The sequence below is a fragment of the Mus caroli genome, unplaced genomic scaffold (genome assembly GCF_978045245.1).
Source record: "Mus caroli unplaced genomic scaffold, Mus_caroli_1 scaffold_4, whole genome shotgun sequence".
Classification (NCBI taxonomy): Eukaryota; Metazoa; Chordata; class Mammalia; order Rodentia; family Muridae; genus Mus; species Mus caroli.
This window is the reverse complement of record NW_028227259.1, coordinates 145,417,633-145,436,171: the sequence shown is the minus strand read 5'-3', so window position 1 is coordinate 145,436,171 and position 18,539 is coordinate 145,417,633. Positions and strand designations below refer to the sequence as shown.

Genomic DNA, 18,539 nt, shown 5'->3' with positions numbered 1-18,539 from the left:
CTCCCCGCCTGGCCCAGCCCCCTGCAGCACTGCTTGCTGCCTGGGTGATGACTCGGATTCTCATTCTCACCTCTGGGTTTTCCTGCGTGATTGCCTCTGCAGCTGGGTCTTATTTTTAACCACAGTAATCATGAATATTTGAGCAGAGCATAAATAGCCCGCCAGCTTCTCCAGCCGTTCCCCTGCCCCTTCTTCCCAGAAGCACCCCTGGTGCAGAGGATGGCACTGTGGAGCCCAGTCACCCCCACCCATAGAATTTGTTCCTATCAACTCCTGAGGCTGGGCTTCCCAGCCTGCATCCCAAAAACTAAATCTTTAGGGGACATCTTGACCCATGGGCTACAAGGTTGCAAAGTGAGTTGCATGGCCTAGTGGTGAATGGCAGCATAGCCCTCCAGACTGAATTTCTGGGAAAGCCCTAAATAGAGCTCAGACTCAGGGATGCTGGGTAGTACTAGGGAGTCTGAGCCAGGACTGGGCAAAGCTAGAACACCCCTGAAGGACCCGATATGGAATCTCTGTTTCTTTATACCAACTCAGCTGCCTGGAATGCCCTTTGATTATGAACGACCTCCTAGGACCCTGCTAGTTACAACTCCCATTTGACCCACAATCCTCTGTCATTGGGCTTATTTGGAGATATAAATTATAAGTGTATACCATGGGTGTTCACTGACAGATTGTAGCATTTATTAGATTCACACCGTAAGCCCTGAATGCTCCCAAAGTTACTTGCAAATTTTACTCAAAAGAATAGTAACATTTGGCCATAATCACACCTGCAGCATTTGGCAGCAGCTACTAAAGCTTCCACACAGATTTGCAAAGACCTGGTGACTCGACTTCTTTATCTGTATCCAAGAGTAATGAGTACATCTGTCCACCAGAAAGAACATATCTGAATAATGCACACCAGTGTGGAGTACTATACAGCAATGAAAAGGAATGTGTGCCACAGTGGTGTGTCTTATAAACATAATGTTGAGCAGTATCAGCCAGAAACAAAGAACCTCTATTTTTGCAACATGCGGTACAGCTAGCTAGAACTACAGCAATCAGGATAAGGTTAGCCTGACAGAGCCTACTTACTGGTTTAGAGTAGGGGCTATCCACATGTATGTATTTGCAAAATTTCATTGAGTTGAAGGATGCATATAGCCTACTGCATGTTAAGTACCACTTGGCAGAAAAGGCATGGGGACCACAATACAGAAGCTAGTAAGTTAGACATTTGTGGCTCAGCACAGATGTTAGCCCTAAGCTTTCTAGGAAGCTGAAGTGAAAGAGGAAACCCCTAGCTGGCATGGCTGCCCACTCACAAGGAGGAAGACAGGCACTCAGACGCGGTATCTCCAGGGTGCTTACACTTCTGGATTACGGTCTCCTCAGGATACCGGAAGCTGCTGAAGGAGATGGAGGACGGTCTGCTCACATCAGGGGACTCGTTCTATATCCGCCTGAACCTGAACATCTCCAGCCAGCTGGATGCCTGCTCCATGTCCCTCAAGTGTGACGACGTGGTGCATGTCCTAGACACCATGTACCAGGACAGGCACGAGTGGCTGTGTGCACGAGTCGACCCCTTCACGGACCAAGACCTGGACACGGGCACCATCCCCAGCTACAGCCGGTGAGTGGGGGATGGGCTCCCACACCACCCCAGGCCAACAGCTCCCTCAGCCTGGGAACTGGAAGATTGGGGCTTCCTTGCTCTTGTAAGGACTGTACAGTATCCTCACAAAACCTCCTACCACCCTCATTATATCCAGTGACCACCAGGCATGCTGGGAAGCCCTCTACCAGGAGCCACGCCCCAACCCCTCACTGGGGGATTCTAGGCAGGGGAATCTACCACTGAGCCACGCCCCCAGCCCCCTCCCTGGGGCATTCTAGACAGGAGCTCTACCACTGAGCCACGCCCCCAGCCCCTCATTGGAGGACTCTAGGCAGGTGCTCTACCACTGAGCCACGCCCCCAGCCCCTCCCTGGGGCATTCTAGGCAGGGGCTCTACCACTGAGCCACAGCCCCAACCTGTTTTACTTTTTTTTTTTTTAATTTGCAATAGAATTTGACAGATTACCCAGTCTAAAATTGAACTCAATCCTGCCCTCAGCCCTTCTCCTCCTAAGGCAGCTGGGATGACCGTCCTGCCTCATCTCTTTTCTTTTCTTTCTTTTTTTTTTTTTTTTTGGTTTTTTGAGACAGGGTTTCTCTGTGCAGCCCTGGCTGTCCTGGAACTCACTCTGTAGACCAGGCTGGCCTTGAACTCAAAACTCCACCTGCCTCTGCCTCCCGAGTGCTGAGATTAAAGGTGTGCACCACCACGCCCGGCTATCTCTTTTCTTTTTATCTGAGGTTCAGGGTCGAGAGGAAGGGGATGGAATCCTCAACCCTGGGGCATACTGGGCAAATGCTCTGTCTCTGAGCCATGCCCCAGTCCTTCAGTGTTTTCTCTTTAATCAGGCTGGGCGGAACCCAGCAGGTGTCAGGGCTGTTGGGTGCCTGTTCTTCCACACAGTGACACCTGCTCTTCTGGCCCTTGCTGCTGCTTAGTCAGTCTCAGGCAGTGGCTCTCAGCCAGTCAGATGGTCAGTGAAGAAACCCAGACACAAGGGCATGACCCTGCAGCTGCTCCGCAAGAGTCTGGAACCCAACCCGAATGGGGGAGCCCTCAGACCCAGCTTCTCCCGTTTGCGGGTCACACACTTGCCCAGTCATAGCCCTGAGGTTGCTGCTCCCATGTCCCCTCCACAGGGCTCAACAGCTTCTCCTGGTGAAGCTCCAGCGGCTGGTTCACAGAGGCAACCGGGAAGAGGCAGACAGCGCTCACCACACCCTGCGCAGCCTCCGGGTAGGTACTCGCGGACACACACACAGCCCAGGCCCTGCTGCCACCAGGCTGCAGGTCTTTGATGTTGCACCTGATATTCGGGCCAGAGGGGCCTTGGGGCCGGATGGACAGACATCTCTCTATGGCAGTCTCATACTCGGGAGCCCTTTACTTAGCCTGAGCTGATTGACAAACTCATTCCAGAACACCCTGCAGCCCGAAGAGACGCTTTCGACAAGCGACCCCCGAGTCAGCCCCCGCCTCTCCAGAGCGAGTTTCTTCTTTGGCCAGCTCCTGCAGGTAAGGTTGGTGATCAGATGCCCACTGACTTTTCTGGCACAGTGTGCTGGGGCTCCTCCCTCTGCCTACCAAGAAGAGACTCCAAGGGGACATAACAAGGCATTGTATTTCGGATGCCCCTTGTGACATCTCACAGCGCCTGGCTTCTCCGGTCCCATTTTATCCCCACAGTGGCGGGTCTGTAGACAGACTCCTAGCCTGCTGGAAGCCAGTCTCACTTTCATAAAAGATTTGAAGAAACTTTAGGCCAAAAGTGCTTCAACAACTCTGCTGCTAAAATATGATTTAAAAAAATAAAAATCAGTTGTGCTGCATTGGGGAGAAAAAAACCAACCCTCCAGATATGTAGACCAGTTTATTCTCTCTGGAGGAGTATTAAACTTAACCGAGCATCCTAGCAGCCAAGGAAACAAGAGAAACCCAGCAGGTTCCTTGGTTCTTACCCATCTGTGGAAACAGTTCAGCTCTTCAGAACCGGGAAGGATTTTTTTTCTTCCTTGTACTTCTAAAGAAAAAGCAAGTATTTGGGGGGCCGATAATACAAAGACCACTGACAAGCTTGTTTTGTGACTTCGTAGAGGTACAGATGCAGTGATTATAGACATTTCTTGTATTGATAGTTGAGAGAAGCATAGGATGTGAGCCCAAACGCACATTTCCTGTATTGGTGCTGCATTAATTACACTCCAATGCAGCAAGAGATAACTGACACCTTGACCCCAAATCCCAGATAGATACAAGCCTGTGACAGAGACAGCCAGTGCGAAGAGACCTGTCTATCATGACACTGTTAGGCCCATGTGTCAAACTTGAGCCATCAGGGTTTCAGCCAGAGACTCAAGGCTAAACTAGGGGCATGACTTAGTTGTTTAAATGTCTACCTACCTTGCACGGGGCTCTGAGTTCCTTCCCCAGCACCACATAAACCTGGCACGGTGAAGCAGGCTTGTAATCCCAGCTCTCAGGAAGTAGAGGCAGGGGGATCCAAAGTTCAAGGTCCTCCGGGGCTACATAGTGAGGATGTGGCTATCCTGGGCTACATGAGACCCTGTCTCCAAAATATATAAGAATAAAAGTGTGAGGCTAGCACACAGTAGGACGGGGCAGGCTCTTCTGAAGCGGGGAGAGCACTCAAAGGTGCCCAGAGAGCTCTGTGGGAACCTGGACTCTGTACTCGAGAAGTCTGTGTGAGAAGCCACGATCCCAGAACCCAGAGGCTCATGGGAACAATGTGGGAAGAGTTGGAGGTTTCCAGCCTGGGTCCTCATCAGCTACAACAGTAGCTGCACATGGTGTCTTCATGGAACCGTAGCTAGAATGTTCTAGAGTCGCATGCAGAGGCTGGCTCTTTACAGCGGAGGCGATCTGTCCTGGGCACCCTGCAGCATAAAGTCAAGGTTTGAACAAAGGTTTTGTCTTGCTAGTGCAGTTCACTCCTGGCCCAAACCTAGAGATTATGCCCCGCCCAGCTGCCCCGCCCACCTGTCCTGCCCCCACCCTCTACCCGGCCCTCCTACCACATTCTGCTCTCCACAGTTTGTCAGTCGGTCAGAAAACAAGTACAAAAGAATGAACAGTAATGAGCGCGTGAGAATCATCTCTGGGAGTCCCCTGGGGAGCCTCTCCCGGTCCTCGCTGGATGCCACCAAACTCCTGACCGAGAAGCATGAAGGTGTGTGACGACCTCCCGGCCCCTCCCCACAGCCCAGCAGGGGCATGTCTAGTACACACCCACCCTTCCATGGAGACACATCTGTCTCTGACACAGGCTTAGCAGGATGAAAAGACAAAGGAGGGGCTGAAGAGATGGTCAGTAACGTGCTTACCCTAGCATCACTCAGTGTGAACTGACAACCGCAGCTAGGGGAGGCAGAGCCAGGAGGATGCCTAGAGTTCACTGTCCTGATGTTCGGGCCATTGTTAAGCTTCTGATCGTGTGAGAGGCCCTGTCTGAAAAAATAAGGTGTAGAATAATTGAGAAAGACACATAGTGAGACACCCAGTATCTGCCTCTGGCTTGTGTACGCAAGTGAGTGTGTGCGTGTGCATATGAGTGTGTGCACACACATGTGCATGTACACACACTTGCACACACAGAGAGAACCACACACACACACACGCATGCATGCATGCATGCACACACATGCATGCACACACATAGACATGCACACACATAGACATGCACACACATAGATATGCACACACATGTGCCCAGATGCCCACATTGACTGAAGCCCTGTGCCAAGACTTACGTATTTATTGATTTCTCTCCCCCACTGAGTACCTTTTACTATTTACCTGGCTGGTAAAAAGTCACCCCACGTCGTGGTCCCCAGATGATGGTGATCCCTCCCTGCCTTACCCATCCAGGCTGGGCTCTCTTGTGAACAGAGTCTTGAATATGGATAATTAAGAAATTCTCTTTGTTCCCAGGCTGGGCAGGCCAGGAGCAAAGGAAAAGGGACAGGCCCCTGGTCCTGGGAAATGGGTCCCTAGATACCTAGCCCTAACAGATCCTCTAGCCCTGGGACTCAGGAGAATGGAGGAGTCTGCCTTCCATGACAGACCGCAAAGCTTTGCCATCTTGCCCGCCTGGCCTTCTCCGCTGCCCTTCACTCTCCTGTACTCACCCATCTGTCTGCATGAACCCTCGCACTGCATGCTTTTCCTGGGGGAGTCCCTGTCTGTTCACACCTGACCGACAGGGCAACACTGACCAAAGGAACAAGTCCAGCCAAATCTACCCTGGAGAACCAGAGTGAGTTCTCTGGGGCTGGTGTCAGGAGCGTGCACACCTTAGTCTATGGCATCTTCAGAAAGGTCCCACCACAGGGCAGGTGATGACTCACAAAAGTGACACTCCTGGAGCTCCCCGTACAACTTGCAGACAGCTCCACTGAAGAGTCTCATCCCGAACGATGGTTTGCTGCCTTCTGTAACCTCATGGGCTTTCATATGGCTTGTGTGGCCATATGAGGTCAGAGAAGTCAGAGGTCTTGTTCTTCAGTCACCATCTACCTTAATGGTTTTACTGTCGTTATTGTTGTTGTTTGGCTAAGGTTTCGTTTCGTTTTGTTTTGTTTTGTTTTGTTTTGTTTTACTTTTCGTTTATTTGTGTACACACTCTTGCCACGTGAGTGCAGTTCCCACAGGGACCAGAAGAGGGCGATAAACCCCCCTAGAGCTGGAGTTACAGGTAGCTTTGATCACTCTGCTCCTCTCCAGGAGCAGCAAGTGCTCTTAACTCCTCAGCCCCCATCCTGTTTGGGGGGCAAGCTCTCTCATTGGCCTAGTCACCCTGATGAGGCTAGACTGACTGACCAGCAAGTCCCCAGGGATCCGAGCCACCTGTCTCTGCCTGCCAGCACTGGGATTCTAAGTGCACACAACACATAGGATGTTTACATGACTTCCGGAGACTAGTGTGGGTCTTCACTCACTTTCCCAGCAAGCACTGTGCCCACTGAGCCAGCCCCACCCTTCAGTTCAGCAGGTTTCTGAGACACCCCGCCCCGAGTCATTTCCTAGTGAGCCCTGTGGCCCCCACCAGGGGGGAACCTTTCAATTGGAAGAGACACGACTGTGTACCTGGCTGTACTCCTTAGACCCCGCCCCTATTCTAAGAAGCTGTCCTTGGTCTACTGAGGTGGTCCAGACTTCAGAATCCATCAAGGCTCCTCTGTGTGTCCCCTACATCAGAGGCAGTGCCTCTGGGGGCCCAGAGTAAGCTCCAAGATATCCATGTCCCTTTCCCTACCACCAGAGACCTCCAGGCCTCATGGGTCCAAAAGGGTGGCCAAGGCCCCCATGGCCTGAGTGTGCCCTCCGGCCGGGCAGGCTCTGACAGCCCACTGTTTCTGTTCTGTTAGAACTGGATCCTGAGAATGAGCTCAGCCGGAACCTCACCCTGATCCCTTACAGCCTGGTGCGCGCTTTCCACTGTGAGCGCCGCAGGCCTGTGCTCTTCACGCCCACCATGCTGGCCAAGACATTGGTTCAGAAGCTGCTCAACTCGGGGGGTGCCATGGAGTTCACCATCTGCAAGTCAGGTGAGCATGGCCAGGTGACAGACAGAGGGACACAGGCTTCGGCAGCCCATCACAAGAGTGTGCAGCCTCCCTGCCTTCTCCCCTCCCCTTTCTTCCATTGCTCCTCCTCTTCCTCTCTTCCTCCATTTGTGGCAGGAAGCCTGCCTTCCCCTGCCGCCCAACTCCTCCTCAGTGTTCTCACAAAAGGCATCCTTCTACCCACTCAGCCACTTGGTAATGTTCTGTAGCCTACGTCATCATCTCCAGCTAGATCATATCTCCTTGGATATAGCAATGTATCTCATCATGTTTTTAATCCTAACAGTTGACCATGAATAAGATTCTGTGGCTGGATGGATGGATGAGTGAGTGGGTAGGTACATGGATGGATGGATGGATGGATGGATGGATGGACAGATGGATCATAGATGGAAATGGGTACTGGGTAGATGGGTAAATGGGTAGATGGTAGATGATAGATGGATGATGGATTGATGGGTGGCTAGGGATGGGTAGGGTAGCTGGATGGTAACTGGAAGATGCGTGAATGGTTGAATGAATGGACAGTTATGATAAATGGTTGGATGGGTAAGTAGATGAATGGATGGTGAATAGTTAGACAATGGATGAGTGGATTGATGGACAGATGTGTGGATGTGTTGATGAATAGGCAGATGGATAGATAAATAGACAAATGGATAAATGAATGGATAATGGACAGATCGATGAATGGACAGCTGGATGGATGGACAAATGGACAGACAGACAGATGGGTGAATGGACAGATAGAAGGATGGATGGACAGATGGATGGGTGGATAGATGGCTATATGGATGGATAGGTGGATGGGTGAATGGAAGAGTAGATGGATGGACAGATGGATGGGTGGATGGATGGATGGATGGATGGGTGGATGGATTAATGGAAGAGTGGATGGATGGATGGATGGATGGATGGATGGATGGATGACTGGTTAGTTGGTTAGATGAATTGATGAGTGGGTGGATGGAAGAGTGGATGGATGGACAGATGGATAGATGAATGGACAGACGGAAAGATGGATGGATGGATTGATGGATGGATAGACAAACGCGTGGATAGATACGTGGGGTTGGCTCCACATGTGAGTTTCATTATTGAATCATACATAGCATTGCCCCACAATGCCTGGGCTACTTTGTCCAATGACACTCACAACTGAAAAGCCAGAGTCCAAGTGTTTACGGAGTCCCTGCTGCATGGTCTGGCATAGCAATCATGAACCATGACCTTGACCCCACTCCCAGGGAGCTTTCCTATCTAGTAGAGAAGATGATGATCCATTTAACCAAAGTGGGAAAGGACCAGATGAATATCAAATTATGTGGCACTCAGGAGGGACAGGTAGGGCCTGGAGGAGACAACCCACCACAAATAGCACTTGCCACCCTGGGCACTAACTCCCCTCTCTTCAGATATTGTCACAAGAGATGAGTTCCTCCGAAAGCAGAAGACAGAGACCATCATCTACTCCCGGGAAAAGAACCCCAACACCTTTGAATGCATCGTCCCTGCAAACATTGAGGCGGTGGCGGCCAAGGTGAGAGACCCTGGGTACTGGCCAGACTAAGGCCCTACCCAACCATCTCTGTGAGGCACTGGGTCATGGGCAGGGACGGGTGTACACAGGCCCCAGGTCACTCTCTGACTCCACTCTTTGTCCTCAAATCTCTGATGTGGGCTTGTATTTTGGGATCCTCTTCTGTTTTCTGTTTCTGCCAGTGTCCTGGTGTTGGTTCATATCAGCTAAGGGTATGTGTGTGTGTGTGTGTGTGTGTGTGTGTGTGTGTGTGTGTGTGTTTACATGTGTAAGAGAGAGAGAGGAAGGAAGAGAGAGAAAGAGAGAGAGAGAGAGAGAGAGAGAGAGAGAGAGAGAGAGAGAGAGAGAGAGAACCAGGGTTAGATAGAACACATTCTGGTTTGTTTTCTGTTGCTACCTGCAATCCTATTTCATATTTCAAATAAGAAAGCCAGTTCCTATTAAGGAGGTCTAATCACAGGGAAGAGAAAGTGAGTGGGCCATAGACAAGATAAATTGTACTGGAAAGGTGGAGCCCCACCAGCCAGGGTTAAGGGGAGGCAGGGAGCAAACAGATGCGGGGAAGAAGTCCAGAAGGGCAGGTTTCCAAGCTGTGACTTCCCAAGGCCTGGGTGCCAGGTCTACAGTGTGTGCAGAGGAAACATTCATAGAATGGTGGGAATACTATATTCTCTCTCTCCCTCTTCTTCTCTGCCCCTTCCTTCCTCTCTCTCCCTCCCCTCCCCCTCTCCTCTCTTCCTCCTCTTCCCCATCTTTCTCTACCTCCTCCTCCTCCTCTTTCTCTAGCTTTTTGAAAGGGTCTCATGTGTAGATAAGACTGGCCTGAAAACTAACTACAATCTCCTAACTCTCACCTACTAGGTGACAAAATTACAGTCATGTACTACCACTCTTGGATATACATATTCATACACACACACACACATATATATATATATACATATGCATGTATATGTGCATATACATACACATACACACACATATATACACATATACATATACACACATACACACACATATATTCAAGAATATATACATATATTCTGTTTTTTGTTTGGCTGGGTTTTTTAAAAGATATTTTTGTTTGATTTTTTGTGTCTGTGTGTGTGTGTGTGTGTGTGTGTGCCCGCGTGTGCACACGCGTGCACATGACCGCAATGCCCACGGAGGTCAGAAGACGGTATCACATCTCCTGGAGCTAGAGTGTCCCTGGTGGTTGTGAGCTGCCACATGGGTGCTGGGATCTGAACCCAGATCTTCCCCAAGAGCAGCAAGTATACTTAACCACTGAGCCATCTCTCCAGCCTTTGCTTGGTTTTTAGATAGGCTCTCACTATGTGACCCAGGCTAGCGTGGAACTAGCTATGTGGTCCAGGCTGCCCTCCAATTGCTATCTTTCTGTCTCTGCCTCCCAGGTGCTAGGATCACAGGTGCGTACCACACACCTGCCTATTTATATTGTTTCCTTCCTTCCTTCCTTCCTTCCTTCCTTCCTTGTGAGTGTTCTCTAATTCGCCCGCGAATAAGGACACCACACACAATAGGGTTCTTCTGCAGCAAGCTTTATGCGTCTTGAGAGGGAGAGCATAAGCTTCACAACCGGAGACCTCAGGCAGTCCGAGCCCCTCCTTTTTATAAGAAATTCTCCCTGCCTCGGACGTGGCAAGCCATGATTGGCTCAACACTGATTGCCCTATCCCTGAGGCGGAGCTGCCCGGGGCGGGGATTTCCAGCACAGGATGTTTACAAGTTGTTATTGAGGAAATGACTCAGCACAGGATGTTTACGAGATAGTACTGAGGAAATGACTCAGCACAGGATGTTTACGAGATAGCACTGAGGAAATGACTCAGCACAGGATGTTTACGAGATAGCGGCGCTCCACATCTCCCCCTTTTTTGTCTAATAAAACCAACTGGACACCCAGTATGAGAGGACGGGAACATTGGCCGAATCCTCTTACTCAGAGATGTAAGAACTATGTCCGCAAGCAACAACTAGGCTTGAGTGGGACCCGAAGTTGCTCCGACCTGTCCCTCTGCCATTTTTTCGAGGAGGGGAAGACTAGGGCAGGAAACCCCCACTAGACGGCATATTCCCCAGGTGGGACGGGGGGACCACCTGTGCGATGCATTGCTCTACAATCCTCTAGGGCTGCTGAAGCTCACCCGCTAAAGCGCGGGCAGCCAGCGACCAGTGGTGCAAATCGATTTTGTTTAAGCGCCGCCAACCATACCTGTGCAGATTGCCCCTGCTCCAAGGCAGCAAGCGCCTGGGATATCATGATTTTGTCTCTATTATTTTTCTTATATAATTTGCAAATTAACCATAAGCTAGATACCGATCCGAAGCAAAGGAGAATTCCAAACAAACCCACCCCCACCCATTCCTTAAAATAAGAAACAGCAGAAGAAATCCATGACGAAAAGCCTTCGGTCAAGGAGAGGTCAAGTCTGGTGGAATTGATTTAGACGATGGCCAATCTAAGTTTCTGGAGGGTTTGATCAAAATCAGACGTCCAATTATATAGCAGCTGTTGGGACAAACTCTTAGAAAGATTAGCGGCATATGTGAAATTATAGCATCATGTTTTTTGCCTTGTTCAACCCTTCCTCCGACACGATTTTTTCATTGGACAGGGTTAGGCCCAAATGTTGCATAATGTCTCTCCCCCAAAGGTTTACTGGGAGCGGGAGCACATAAGGTTCGAATTTACCCTTTTGTCCCTCAGGAGCCTTCCAGGTCAAACTCATTGAGCTTAAGGCAGGGCATGAATGATATCCCAGACCTTGTAGAGAGTGGGACGATTTTGTAGTGGGCCAAGCTTTTGGCCACCAGTGCGTGGATATAATGCTTTTGTCTGCCCCGGTATCAAGAATACCTTCAAACCTTTTTCCATTTACTTCGAGGCAGAGTTTGGGCCTTTCATTCAGGGATACAACAAGGTAGGCTGAATCAGTTCCTGACGACCCCATCGTTTTGGGACTGGGGCCTGGGGAGCCCTCCCAGAGGGTGTCGGGGAGGAGCAGCAATTGAGCTATCCTATCTCCTGCACTGATGGAAAACACACCCCTGGGGCTGGAACATAAGACCTGTATTTCGGGGGAGTGTAGATGGTCAACAACCCCAGGATGGACCACTAGGCCCCGTAAGGTGAGTGATCCTCGTCCGAGGATAAGGCCCATGGTCCCAGGGGGCAAAGGTGACATTGGCTCTATAGGTACTGGTTGGATACTCATTTGGGGCATTAGTAGGAGGTCGGAGGCGGCACGCAGGTCCACCCTTGTGGGTCTTCCTGGGTCGCTTCTTCCGCCATCCCGGATGTTCTGACAAACCGGTTCCCATATCTTTGAGGGCCCTGGGACCGTGGGCCCAGTGACCCGTTTTTTGACACATTGGGAGCAGGAACATTTAATGGAGGCAAAAGCCTTCCCTGTATATCTCGCACTGAGCGACATTGATCTGCTCTGTGGTACCCTTTACCACACCTCGTGCAGAGGGTCAAGACCCCCCCTTTCTTGTCTGGGGCTTTGCAATCTCTTTTGAAATGTCCAGGCTTACCACAATTAAAACAGGTCCGTTCACCGGTCTTCTTTTGTGGAGGATGCTTTTGTGCTAACATGATGGCGGCCGCGAGGCCAGTATTGCTAAGTGGACCTCCAAGCTCTCTACACACTCTTAGCCATTCTTGCAACCCTTTTGATTTTCTAGGAGCAATGGCATTCCTGCATTCCTGGGTGGCTTGTTCAAAAATCAGTTGCTCAATAAAGGGTCCTATCCCCTCTGGGTCCCCAAAGATTTTTCCTGCCGCCTCCATCATGCGTGCGACGAAGTCGGCAAACGGCTCCTGGGGCCCTTGAACAATTTTTGTAAGCTGATTGGTGGTTTCTCCCTTGCGATTAAGTGACTTCCAGGCCCGTATGGCTGTGCTGGAAATCTGGGCGTACGCCCCCCAATGGTAATTAATTTGATCTGCGGCCCACGGGCCTTGGCCTGTTAAAAGGTCAAATGTCCAATCCCGCTGCTCTTGCGTAAGGGCTATTGCGTTGGCCCTGGCCTGGGACTGGGCTGCCTCATGCCACAAGGCTTTCCATTCTATGTATTGTCCCATGGTAGGCAAGGCGGCCTTAACCACCATTTGCCAATCACTAGGTGTCATGGCAGTTTGTGCCATTCTTTCAAGAATCATAATAGTAAAATTAGCATTGGGACCATATTTTCTTACTGATTCTGCAAGATCTTTTATCTGACTATAGTCTACAGGAGCGTAGATTCTCCCCCCTTCTTGTTCATAAACAGGAAACGCTAATTGTAGCTTGCGGAGGATCTTTTGGGGAAAAAAGGAAGTTGTGGATGACCGGGCCTCATAAGGTGGGGGAGCGGAGGGAATGGCGGCAGCCAACAATCTCCTATCCTTAGAGAAGACACCGGACGCGGGCTTACTTGACTCAGGTCGCCCGCCTTCATCTGGGTGATACCTTTCTCCTTTATATCTAACTGCTTCTTCTTCTAACTCGCCCTCTTCCTCCGAGGTCAGCTTACTATCCTCGGTTTCAGAAGAATCCGAGGTATCTCTTAGGTGGAGGGCAGCCAGTTCTCGGGTCGGATATAACCCGGGCCTGCTGCTCCCCTTCTCTCCCTTTCTATTTCTCCCGGGAGGTCCTTTTTCACTTCCCTTTTTTGCCTTTTTTACGGTTTTTGTGCGCACACCCATCCTCTCACTACGCTCGGATTCTGACATACCTTCCTGCATAGCTTCTAAAACCTTTTGCCCTTTCTTTCGGGCTAGGAACCATACAACCAAAGCCACGAAGACGATAATTAAAGCCTCGGGCAATCCCTCCCACGGCCCAGTTAGTTGAAGGGAGTGCGAAAGGGTCAGGTAAAATTCAGGCATACCTTTCCGAGACGTAGTTCCTGCAGTTCTGGACCCTCCCCGTCACCGAGGGATCTCCGACGGTGCTCACGATGTTCTTTGTTTTCCCGGGTTTTCGGCACCAGATGTGAGTGTTCTCTAATTCGCCCGCGAATAAGGACACCACACACAATAGGGTTCTTCTGCAGCAAGCTTTATGCGTCTTGAGAGGGAGAGCATAAGCTTCACAACCGGAGACCTCAGGCAGTCCGAGCCCCTCCTTTTTATAAGAAATTCTCCCTGCCTCGGACGTGGCAAGCCATGATTGGCTCAACACTGATTGCCCTATCCCTGAGGCGGAGCTGCCCGGGGCGGGGATTTCCAGCACAGGATGTTTACAAGTTGTTATTGAGGAAATGACTCAGCACAGGATGTTTACGAGATAGTACTGAGGAAATGACTCAGCACAGGATGTTTACGAGATAGCACTGAGGAAATGACTCAGCACAGGATGTTTACGAGATAGCGGCGCTCCACACTTCCTTCCTTTCTTTATTTTTTTCCTTCCTTCCTTCCTTCCTTTCATTTTAATTTGTGACTCTTACTAGGTAGCCCAGGCTGACCTGAAACTCTCAGTCTTCCAGCCTCAGTCTCCCTAGGGCTAGGATAGCAATTGTGCATGTTTTTTCTCTTTGATGTAAGTTTGGTGGGTTTTTTCCTTAAGTGATGCCTTCAGCCACATGGGAATGTCCTTTCCCACAACTAACAAGCTCCTGGTTAAGCAGGTAGCCCCAAGGACCCCTCAGTCAACCTCCCTTCCTGGCATTTTCTGTTCTCTTACCCATTACCAGGAATTCCATGGAAGGCTGGAGGAGGTGAGTGTCCATTGCAAGCCCCCCTTGGACTCAACCTCAATAGCCGGTGTCCCTGTTCTCAGCGGGACTGAGCAAGCAGTACTCAGGTGTGGGGCTACGACCTCACCGAGGCCAACTTTTGAAGTTCCCTGGCACAGCCTGGCACCCACAAGGACAGCTGGGTGGGCGCCACTGCTGATGGTGGCTGTTATACTTGCAGAACAAACACTGCCTGCTGGAGGCTGGGATCAGCTGTGTGCGCGACCTGATCAAGTGCAAGGTGTACCCCATAGTGCTGCTCATCCGGGTGAGCGAGAAGAACATCAAACGGTTCAGGTAAGGACACCCAGTCCCCACACCTGCCACACACACCACCCTTACTCAGCCCTTCCAAAAACTCTGGATGCTGGGACTTGTGACACTAACCCTGAGTGCAGCCGGGCAAATACCAGGACACAGATGTAAATGTGGCGAGTCGGAGATGGTCTGTCAACTTCCTGTCACTGAGATACTTGGGTCGAGCCCAAGAATGTAAGAAGCCCAAATTCAAAGAGGGAAGTGGCCAAATGTGGTGGCACAAGCCTATATTCCAGCCACTCAGGAGGACCACAAGTTTGAGGTTAGCCTGGTGGGATAGTATTCAACCCTGAAAAAGGAGAGTATTCTAACACCTGCCAGGATAGGGGTGGCTCTCAAGGATAGGATGCTGTAAAAATCAACCAGGAAGACAGACACCATAGGGTTCCACTTACGGGAAATCCCTTAAGTATCAGACTCAGAGACAGGAAGCAGTGATAGGAGCCAAGATGAAGCACAGGGGGAGGGAGTGGAGTTTGTGTTTAGTGGGGACAGAGTTTCCATTTGGGACGATGTCCTGATTCTGGAATGAAAGTTTCTCACCATGTAGCCCAGACTAGCTTTGAATTCACATATTAGTGAGTACACTCACGGCTATAATCCCAACACTGGGGAGGTGAAGGCAGCAGGTCCCCATCATGTGTGGTCCTTGACCCCCACAGGCAACTGTGCAACCCAGGCTTCTAGCTCACAGTGTGAGCATCGAGCCCTGCAGCCTCCCCATGTCTTCCCCTGCCTGCTCTCTCTCCCTGCCCACCCTGCCACCCCCAGGAAGCTACTGCCGCGGCCAGAGACAGAAGAGGAATTCCTGAGAGTGTGCAGGCTCAAAGAGAAGGAGCTGGAGGCGCTGCCCTGCCTCTACGCCACCGTGGAAGCTGAGATGTGGAGCAGCGTGGAGGAGCTGCTGCGAGTCCTCAAAGACAAGATTGTAGAGGAACAGCGCAAGACCATTTGGGTGGACGAGGACCAGCTGTGAGCTTGTCTGGGTCTGGGCGGGACACAGACACACCGGGGTCCAGAGCCCCTGGCAACAAAATCACCAGACGCCGCCTGGTGGAAGGTCAGGCTCTGCTGGTGTGAACAGAGATGAGCAACCCCAGGGCCTGGGGCCCAAGGCCAGCAACCTCTCCGAGACCAGAGCAGCAGTTGAATGTAAACGCACGGGACAGGGACGGATAACTAACTACCTGCAGGCCTCCAGCAGCCAGAGTGGCTGCCAGCCCAAGAGGAAGCACGAAACCCAGGCAGGCTGGGTCTAGGGAGACAGGACTCCTCCTATGCCGTTCTTTTTCTTGCATTAAAATTCCTCCAGTTCTCCTTTGCGGAGGTTCTTATCCCACAGTCTCACTAGCAGGGATTTCCATTAAGCACAGTCAAGGTGGAAATGGGCTAAGCTTTCCCACGCAAACGTATGCTGTGAAGGGAGGTGAAATGAGACCCTTTCGACCCTTACCAGATGCTAACTGTAGAGTTTCTCCTCTGGGGGTGGGGCCTCGGGAGCCACGCCTACCCCTGCAAGCCCTGTTAAGAGTGTTTACTGGTTTGATCCTGTACAGAAAACCACAGCCTCTGTGGGCTGGTGAGCGCAACGCCCTGCCTGTCCGGAGGACAGCATTTCACCGCTCTCCCCGCCATCCTCAGACTTTTGCAATCTCTCCGCACACACTCTTGGGGGGAGGGGGGTTGGGACAGATGCTCCATCTACAGCTGAGCCCTCTTGGCCACTTACCCTGAGCACTCTGACCAGCTACCAGCCTCTGCAGAGAGCTCTGCCCCAAGGCACAGCGGGGCCTCTCCGACCCAGGTTGAAAGCATAACGCTTCTGTGAGTACATTATGGCAGATATCACAGGTTGAATCTTCATGGCTTTGTCACATTATCAAGACACCAATTGTCCCATCTTTGTTCTCATTAAAACAACACACACAAAACAAAAAAACAAAAACAGAAGACAGCATAGTGCAGCCTGTAGCAGTTTCCGTCATTTTAAAAAGATAACAAAAGTGCAACATAGGAAGCTGAGAGTGGGTAGGGGGGGGGGAGGGGACACCCAGAGGCCACTTCTCTCCTTTCTGCCTCATGGCCCATCCCTAGTCTGCCAAGGACCCAGGCACCTTTCAAATCAACACTCCTGGCAGCCAACAAGCATGGCGTCTTTTTTTTTTTTTTTCCCAGAACAGCCCATAGAAACAAGTTAACTGCTCTGGGTCTGCCAAGGTCCAGCTGCAGCCATTTAAGTCGCGATAAAGCGCCTGGTGAGGAGCAGAGGGGCTGCAGGGCCAACGCTCCACCTCTATAATGCCTGAAGTGATGGTAAATTTCCTTCAAGCAGAGGCCGTCTCACTTCCACTTAGAAGTCTCGCCAAGGGGACAGACGTGACCAGAAAGGAGGCTCGGATAGAAAGTCTACTGATTTATTTCTATTTATTTATTTAAGTTGGGAAGCCTCGGGCTGGCTGGCCTGAAAAGCCAAACGGACTTGCATAGAATTTGGGGGGAGGGGTGAAGATCTGGGAAGGAATGAGTGTCTAAGATGCTCCCCCTCAGGGATGGCCAAGTTCTAGCATGCAAGACTGAGAGGCAGGCCCAGAGCCGCAAGGGTGGACGGCAGAGAGAGATGGAAGGAGGTTGCTTCTAACACTCCACACTCTACACTGATCTTAAGTCAACACAGCCTCAAGTCCTCAGGCTCCTGGACCTCGTCTTCCCCATAGGACTACCACAGGCTTGCCAACCCTCCCCAACAAAGGGCTCTCACCCAGGGCCTCTCTGGAAGGAACGCTCCCATGTGGGCAGAACCCAAAGCTGCACAGGAAAGGGCGTGTGGGGAGGCAGGAGAAGAAAGGGGTGTTTTCTGTGTTGTTTGGACCTGAAAGTCATGAGTGAGGACGGAGGTGCTGGTGCCCCGCCCCAACCCCGGGGCTGCTTTGAAGCCACTGGGTGCCTAGTTCAAAATCATATTGAAAGTTTCCACGCTAGCTGGTTGGCTGGAAGTGACCCTCCCCCCACCACCACCCCTGTGGGAATTTGTTTTTGTAACACTGTGTCAAGTTCAGGTTCCATTCTGAGCTTCTCCCCTGCCTGTCTGATCGGAGGTGATGGGAGGAGGGGAAGGGGCAGACTGGAAAAATTGCGTTCACCTATAGGTTTACATCTGAAGGAGGAGGAAGGAGAGGAGGGAGAGGAGGAGGGAAGATAAGAGAAAGGAGAAAAGACAAAATGGAGTGGCAGAATACATGCTGCCTTGGGAGCCCCAAGGATCGCTGGGATGGAGAGCCCAAGATACCATCCCTGGTTTATTGATGTGGGTTCTGGGGATTGAACTCAGGTCCCCAAGTTTGTCATACAAGTACTTTACCAAGTGAGCCACCTACCAACCCAATTTTGAGTAATGAATCTCTGGGATTTGGAGCCATGAAAGCCAGTCAAAATGTGTGTGTGTGTGTGTGTGTGTGTGTGTGTGTGTGATGGCGCGTGTTTGGAGACAAGAGGACAAATTGCAAAAGTCTCTCTTCTCTTTTTCCACCATGTAGTTCTCAGGGACCAAACTCATGTCCATCAGGCTTGATAGCCAGCGACTTTGACTGCTGGATCATCTCACTGAGACTTTATTCTCAGGGCCTCACTGCTGACCCTGCCTGTGGCTCCACTATTCGCACTGCAGGGGAGCCTCCTCCTGAATCTCTACCCGTCCTCCCTGCAAACACAGGAGCATGTGGCCAAATTCTACAAGGC

At 51.0% G+C, this 18,539-nt stretch overlaps 1 protein-coding gene across 1 annotated transcript in view; it reads left to right on the top strand.

Moving 5' to 3' along the window:
- The window catches only part of Card11 (caspase recruitment domain family member 11), a 135,424-nt gene extending 119,318 nt beyond the window's left edge, over positions 1–16,106 (top strand). The window contains exons 18-25 of the mRNA XM_029477657.2: positions 1,390–1,630; positions 2,756–2,852; positions 3,036–3,131; positions 4,668–4,803; positions 7,001–7,180; positions 8,614–8,738; positions 14,668–14,783; positions 15,576–16,106. Coding sequence (XP_029333517.2) covers positions 1,390–1,630; positions 2,756–2,852; positions 3,036–3,131; positions 4,668–4,803; positions 7,001–7,180; positions 8,614–8,738; positions 14,668–14,783; positions 15,576–15,780 — 1,196 coding nt within the window. The 3' untranslated portion in view covers positions 15,781–16,106. The remainder of the gene's footprint in view (positions 1–1,389; positions 1,631–2,755; positions 2,853–3,035; positions 3,132–4,667; positions 4,804–7,000; positions 7,181–8,613; positions 8,739–14,667; positions 14,784–15,575) is intronic.
- Positions 16,107–18,539: the final 2,433 nt, after the last annotated feature.